Source organism: Henckelia pumila, chromosome 2 (assembly GCF_033568475.1).
Source record: "Henckelia pumila isolate YLH828 chromosome 2, ASM3356847v2, whole genome shotgun sequence".
Taxonomy (NCBI): domain Eukaryota; kingdom Viridiplantae; phylum Streptophyta; class Magnoliopsida; order Lamiales; family Gesneriaceae; genus Henckelia; species Henckelia pumila.
In genome coordinates this window covers 110,264,261-110,271,742 of record NC_133121.1, presented here as the reverse complement: position 1 = coordinate 110,271,742, position 7,482 = coordinate 110,264,261, and the positions used below count along the sequence as shown (strand labels likewise).

At 38.2% G+C, this 7,482-nt stretch overlaps 2 protein-coding genes across 2 annotated transcripts; both read left to right on the top strand.

Moving 5' to 3' along the window:
- Positions 1-230: 230 nt before the first annotated feature.
- On the top strand, positions 231-2,718 carry LOC140884185 (subtilisin-like protease SBT1.8). Its single transcript, XM_073290851.1, has 2 exons — positions 231-1,875; positions 1,987-2,718. Exons 1-2 carry the CDS (start codon positions 252-254, stop codon positions 2,649-2,651), a joined length of 2,289 nt encoding a protein of 762 aa, XP_073146952.1. The 5' UTR covers positions 231-251; the 3' UTR covers positions 2,652-2,718.
- A 2,476-nt stretch (positions 2,719-5,194) lies between these two features.
- Positions 5,195-7,028, top strand: LOC140885170 (protein NEGATIVE GRAVITROPIC RESPONSE OF ROOTS). The gene is made up of 5 exons (XM_073292120.1): positions 5,195-5,437; positions 5,519-5,585; positions 5,766-6,319; positions 6,471-6,627; positions 6,767-7,028. The coding sequence occupies exons 1-5, from the start codon at positions 5,432-5,434 to the stop codon at positions 6,784-6,786; spliced, it is 804 nt and encodes a 267-aa protein (XP_073148221.1). The 5' UTR covers positions 5,195-5,431; the 3' UTR covers positions 6,787-7,028.
- Positions 7,029-7,482: the final 454 nt, after the last annotated feature.

Sequence of the window (7,482 nt, the reverse complement as noted above, 5' to 3'; positions counted from 1 at the left end):
ATCTTTTTTGTGTCTCTAAAAAAAGTTTGAGACAGAAAATTTCGTCTCAAAAATCCGTTGTAAATATTGAATACAAAATCTCACGAGATAATAACAAAATATTACGAGATAATTGTTGTAAATATGGTTGTACGAGATATATTGGTTGTACATGTAGCATTATTCTAAAAATATATATAGTAGCACAAGCATACATTCACTATTCATATCTCTATATATCGATCGTCATTTTCCCTGATCGATCGATAATCATGTCTTTGAAGTCACTGATCTTTGATTTAGTCACTGTTTTTAGTCTCCAATTGTTTGTGCTCTCAGACGCAGCTAAGAAAACATACATTGTACGTGTGAAATACCACCAAAAGCCTGTGTCGTATTCCTCCCACGCTGAATGGTACGCCGATCATTTGCGGTCCCTGGATTCCCTCCTGTATACCTACGACGCCGCTTACCATGGCTTCGCCGCCACACTGGACTCGGAGGAAGTTGCCGCCCTCCGCCGATTGGATTACGTTCTGGGAGTGTACGAGGACATAGTTTACACTCTGCACACAACTCGATCTACCAAGTTTCTTGGATTAATGGATCCTGATTTCGGCCGGAGCATGGGGCTTAGCCTGGAGAAAATCAATCGGGCCTCAGAAAACGTAATCATCGGGGTTTTGGACTCCGGTTTTTGGCCTGAATCCAAGTCCTTCACTAAAGATATGTCTGGTCCACCCGCAAAGTGGCGCGGCGAGTGTGAATCTGCGCCTGACTTTGATCCCAAAATACACTGCAACAACAAGGTCATTGGAGCTAGATTCTTCTCCAAAGGGATTCATGACATGATGTTATCTGCAAAAAATTATAAGGATGTGGAATCTCAGTCTCCACGCGACATGGAAGGCCATGGAACGCATACTGCAAGCACTATAGCCGGGTTTGAAGTGGGGAACGCCTCTCTATACGGCTATGCTACAGGAATAGCCCGTGGCATGGCGACTCGTGCCAGGTTGGCGGTTTATAAAGTTTGCTGGAAACACTACGGTTGCTCTACGGCTGACGTCCTTGCTGCAATGGATAGCGCGATTCATGATGGAGTTGACATATTATCTCTATCTCTGGGGGGCGGACCTCGGCCTTATGACGTCGACGTAATCGCCATAGGAGCTTTTGCAGCAATGGAAAAGGGAATTTTAGTGTCGTGTGCAGCAGGAAATGATGGGCCCGTACAAGGTTCAGTCGGGAATGCTGCCCCATGGATTTTGACCGTAGGTGCTGGAACAATAGACAGAGATTTCCCAGCTTTCGCAACCTTAGGAAATGGACAAAAGTACAAAGGGGTGTCGCTGTACAGCGGAGAAGGGATGGGGAAGAAGGAAGTGGAACTCGTTTACTTCACAGATACCAACAGCTCAAGCAATTTTTGCGATGCCCAGTCGTTGGAATCCAAAGATGTACGTGGGAAAGTGGTGCTATGCGATATCTACGGTGGCGGAGGGGTAAATCTGGGCGTGGCACTGAAGGCTGCCGGTGGTTTGGGGGTGATTCTTGCAAACGTAAAGAGAAGCGCCGCGGAACCGATTCCGGAAAGCTACATATTGCCGACTGTGGCAGTTGGATTGAAAGCTGGCGAGAAGATAAGACATTACGTGAAAACACACCACAACCCCACGGCGGTGCTGAGCTTCGGCGGCACTGTGGTGAACGTTAAGCCGTCGCCAATGGTGGCATGGTTCAGTTCAAAGGGCCCCAATTTGTTCTCACCGCAAATATTGAAGCCCGATTTGATTGCTCCGGGAGTTAGTATCTTGGCGGCCTGGTCCGGGGCTGCGCCGCCCTCTGATGATCTGGAGACAGACACTCGAAAGACTCCATTCAACATCATATATGGTACGTATAATATAATTCTACTGTACGTTCCACTCGAACCAAATTGATTAATATATATCAATGGATTTAAGATTATACATGATCATGCATGCATGGTTGAAAATTTTACAGGCACATCCATGGCTTGCCCGCACGTAAGCGGAATATCAGCTTTGTTAAAAGCAGCACACCCAAGTTGGAGCCCAAGCGCCATCAAATCAGCCCTCCTCACCACTGCTTACAGGATCGACAACACTGGTTCCAATATTCTTCTCGATTCATTCAACCTCACTCCTTCTACTCCTTGGGCTTTCGGAGCCGGCCACGTCGACCCGAAAAGGGCCCTCTCCCCCGGCCTCGTGTACGATGCCACCGCCGAAGATTACGTCGCTTTTCTTTGCTCTTTGAACCTCTCCATGCATGCAATCGAGACAATCACCCGACGTCCTAATGTCACGTGTAGTGGAAAAAGATTCCATGACCCGGGCCAGCTCAATTACCCGACTATCGTCGTTGCTTTCGATAAGTCTCGGGTCGTACGTTATACCCGGGAGCTGACGAATGTAGGGCCGGAAGGATCGGTTTATCAGGCGATCATGACGTCGCCGCCGGCTGTTTCGGTGGATGTTAAGCCGAGCAGACTTGTATTCCCGAAAGTTGGCGATAAGAGACGTTATACAGCTACATTTGTGTTGGAAAAGGATGCGGATTCAGGGCAATTTAGAAGCGGATTTGGATCCATTATTTGGGGCAATGCAGAAACTATAGTAGACACCCTGGTTTCATTTTCTTGGTAGAGTACGTATGATGTGATTGATGTAACTTCTATATGTTACACTAATAATTGATTGAATAAATTCTACCCTTGCACGTACATATGTATATTGATTAAAATAGATCAAGATACTGGTTTGAAATCGCATTATATATATTATATAATGATATTTTAATTTAACATAAAATATAGATCATAACATTTGGAAATCAGAATGCTGTACACATCTCCACGAGTTATTTAATTTATATTTTATAGGCCGAACTACAACCAGACCCATTGGTAGTCTCGATCATGGGTCATGGCTATGGACTTGTCAGTGATCTTAATTCCTTAATTGGATTTTAAATTAGAACTTAAAATTCATAGTAACTATCATGAATTATCATATAAATATTAAAAAAAAATAGATTTGATGTTTGAGGTGCTACTTTTCTAAACAACAAAAGTGCATTTGAAATCTATTAATTTGAAATACTTCCATCCAAACGAAGCCTGATGGAATTCTATTTTCCTCGACCGTATGGAGAGCTCGGCCACTTCTCAAGAATGAACTCTCTTCTCTGCTTCACAACTATCATCTTTTGCCTTTATATATCATCTGATTTTGGAACACCAGTGGTAGTTAAAACCAGTACTTGTTTTGTTACAAACCACCTGTACGTAATTCTCTACGGCAACATCTTGATATATCTTCCATGCAATCTCATGCATTGTGGCAACCAACTCAATAGTTGAGTACACGGTGGCAGCCAGCTAAATTTGAGTGATTAGGCAATCCAATCCCACATATATATATAATTCGTGATCGATCGTCGAGTTCACGTGCATGAACACCCCATGGATTTAATTTAATTTAAAGTTTTATGGGGTTTAATTAAAATAAATAATTAGGCCCCGTATACATATGATAATATATAATATTATTAAAGATATTTTTGGAGAAGATAATAATGCAAAATGGGGAAATGGGGGTAGGTGAATTCAGGGAATTGGGTCTACGGGGACTGTATTAGAACATGTGGAGTGTTTGCTTAGCTGAGCTTTGTATGGATTGTTTCCTTTGTTGGATTCTTCAAATGTCGATCGATCCAGCACAACTAGAAATTTCTACATCGATCTTTATTTTGTAATTATATACTTAGCAATTGTTTGATTATTGTTTCAATATATATTATATACATGTGTAATTACTAAAATACTCGAGATATATACGATTTTGTGTCATTTATGATCCGAGACGACGGTAAATTTATTGTTTCCGGAACAAACTAATTGTTTTGTAAAATTGTGATATGGGAGATCGAAACTCCATTGTACAAATTGGGATTGGGTTAACTTTAATTTACTCTATTTATGGGTTTTCTTTGGGCAGCCAAATTAAGATTCCTTATGTATTTTGATTTCATGTAGTTTTAGTGCCCACAATTATATACCTAATATATGTACCCCTTTTATTGTCATTCTATTTCAACTCGGAAAGTAACCCCATTCCCCATTTCACCACTATATATAATTTTTAAAAAGAAAAAAAATATTTTAATTAATCCATTACAAAATTATATTATACATTGTTCATCTGCTCCCATGAAATAATTCTCTATAAAATAAGCAAGAAAGTGGGACTTGTGTGACATAGTTTTCAGAACATGGTTAGGTAATAATGTGTAGAGGATTTCTGTAGTTAAAATTGGATTGATTCAGCACAGTAAAAAGGAAAATGATTAGGACAAGACCAACCTCAAAACCAAATTCATGAGGTTGTAAATTAAAGTTGGATGATTGCATAAATTTTTCGTTCCCAAATTCCCAATTCTGAAAAGTCAAAATCAAACATAAAAACGTGTACACAACGTCCTGCAGACATTAAATCATGGGTTAATTCGACCTTTTTGCTTTTTAGAATAATATTTCAAATATGTATCCCATGATCATAAACGGATCACATAATTTATCTATCTTAGGATATTCACATAATTTATCTATCGTAGGATATTATCCCAATGATAGGATTGAGAGCATGTTACCAACATATTAATCAATTTACCCCTGAAAAAAAGATATATATATATATATATATATATATATATATATATATATATAATATATATATATATATATATATATATATATATTAATCAATTTCAAATTAGTGTTTTCATATTAATGTTTACATAAAAGCATATTTTGATAACAATACTATTTGATGGCATATTCCCGTTGTCCGTTGAAGATATTCATTATGTAGTGATGAATACGTACGTTTAATTAAATCAATCAATTTTCGAGCATTTAAAATAGGTTTATCCACCTTATTTCTTTTTATCAAGAAATATTATCAAACCTTCACTTATATTTGTTTTATCTCAATATTTGAAACACAATATATATAGCAACAAGTACTCATCAAATGAATGTGATCTTAGTCACTCGTGAATAGATAGATGTTGAAAAACGTTGAGAATTCTTTATTTTGTATTAACCCAAAGGGTCGAGATTTTCTTGATTTATATGTATTAAAAAAGCTACAAGTACAGCTATTTGTGCTTACGATCCATGGGGGATTGTAAAATGCCACTAAATCATAAAGAAAAGATAACAAAGATTAGGAATTATTTTGGAACTTGAACTAAAGTTTTTCACTACCCCACCACCATCTTTTCCGTATATAAAACTTACGAAGCTCAGTTTCCTCATAGCCAATGCATTTGAGGAGAATACACAACATCTCTCCAAATATACCTTAAATTGTACCCAACATTCTCAAGTTCTTGAAAGAGTACCTGGAGTCCCCGTCGACAAATGAAGGTATCTTCAATTCTAAAAGTTGTTTCTCGGTGTATCAGTCTTGGATTTCATGGATTAATATGGTTGTGCTTATCGGTTTAGATCTTTGGTTTGCTGCGAAACAAAGGGGGCCATCATCGACCAAGTCGAGAATCAGGGACGACAAATGGTAAGTGTCTGTTCTCACATAGACTTTGAACCAGGAACTAAGCAAAATGTTAAGTGTTCCTCAAATCAATGCATTGCATGCAAGATAATTTTAAGACCTAGCTTCGATAACATTGCAAATGAATCAAAGAAGATTGAAAAATGTGTGATTTAAGCTTATTCCAATGTCTCGTCAATGCAGAACATATGATACCTCAACAATGCAGAGAAGAATTCAATGATTGGCCAAATGCTTTACTTGCTATTGGGACTTTTGGAAATAACAATGTTAAAGATTCAGACAAGTCAAATATTCACGGGAGCTTAAGTTTACCGATAAGTTCAGATCTCGTGGAACATATTACACCAGAAGATTCCCGAGAAACTGATAAACAGTTGAGAACAATACTCAATCAACATATTTCCACTGATTCCAGTTTTTCTGGGGAGTTGGAAAAGCATTATGTCTCGCTGGAGAAATTCTTGGAAAGTTTACTAAAAGGTGACAAAATTAGCAACAAGTCGACGAATAGCGGGCCAGAAAGGAAAAATTCCCGCCTCCAACAAACCTCGAGCTCAGATCATGACAGGGAAGGAAACAATATTAGGTTGGAGAACAAACGAAATGTCATTGGTAAAAGGTCATTGTCTTTTCTTCTTAAGAAGGCATTCCTGTGTAGAGGTGGATCTGTGCTCACTCCCGGTTTGAGGGATCCAATCACAGGGCCTAGATTGGCTAATTCAAGAATGGATAAGGTACATTCTAAAACTAAATGATAAGCCAATGTTCACAGAAAAACCAACACATTCTAGCATCATAATCGTGCACCATTCACTTCCAGATTTTGAGTGTCTACTCTGTTTGAAGTACAAAACATTGGTCAATCTTTTTCCTATCTATGAACAGATTTTAAGGACCATCCTGAATAGAAGGGTCTACCCTCGAAAGTCTAGCCCAAAGGCGAAGCCGAAGAAATACCTGGATATGCACGAGGAATACAGTGATGGTGAAGAGCCAAAAGAGGCCACTGATGGAAGCAAATGGGTCAAAACAGACACAGAATGTAAGCATACAACATAATTTTGCGAAGAATATCGTGGAAAATACATGTACTTTTTTTGCAACATGAACTATAAATTATTACATTTTCACTGCTTTCATATCTTGCTGTAAGTTAATTCCACAATTTCTATGGATTGTAGATATTATTCTGGAGATGTAATCTGTGTTGTCTCGTGCTATAAGGAACATTCGGGATACCATCTGGAAATGCAATTGGTGTTGTCTCCATCAATAAGAAACATTCGGGTACCAAGATGCTTCAACATTATCTATTTATTCTACAGTTGTACTACACACAATGGTGAATTGTATTGTATTCTCATGAACTATGACATTGAGGTGTTAGACATAGGAATAAAATACAATTCACACATTACTTGAATATAAAATTCAAGATATCATTTGGACTGAGGAGGCAAATACTAGTGTTATCTTCTATTGATTAAGAATAGATGTCAGGAGACGTGGGCCAGCATACATGTTATCGTCATTTTCATCACATGAGTTTCAAAAGTTGATGTATCGTACTCTAGGGGACGCACGTATCGTTTGTCATGTTTTGTGTTAAAAGCTCAAGAGTATGTCAATTTAGCATGCTTGCCTTATTCTTTGAACTGTATTTCTTCATAGTTAACAATAAAGTGAAATACTTTAACTCCCTGCCTCCTAAATTGCATATGGTTTCGATTTCAAAAAAACTAAGTTTTTGAATTGATTTTGAACAGTAATGATGAGTTAGAAATACCATAAAGTATTCAACGATTTCTGGCATCTTGTCATAGTAGGTGTCAGCATACTGTGATTTACTTACAATTAGCTCCACTAGCAAGATTTCTCACCTAGAGAAAATAGAAGC

What these genes read in the sequence shown, in the direction of transcription:
- LOC140884185 (XM_073290851.1), top strand. Translation starts at nt 252, where the DNA reads ATGTCTTTGAAGTCACTGATCTTTGATTTAGTCACTGTTTTTAGTCTC. An exon ending in TCCATTCAACATCATATATG is followed by an intron (nt 1,876 to 1,986) that starts GTACGTATAATA and finishes AAAATTTTACAG; the next exon opens with GCACATCCATGGCTTGCCCG.
- LOC140885170 (XM_073292120.1), top strand. An exon ending in AGAATCAGGGACGACAAATG is followed by an intron (nt 5,586 to 5,765) that starts GTAAGTGTCTGT and finishes TCGTCAATGCAG; the next exon opens with AACATATGATACCTCAACAA. An exon ending in CTAATTCAAGAATGGATAAG is followed by an intron (nt 6,320 to 6,470) that starts GTACATTCTAAA and finishes ATCTATGAACAG; the next exon opens with ATTTTAAGGACCATCCTGAA.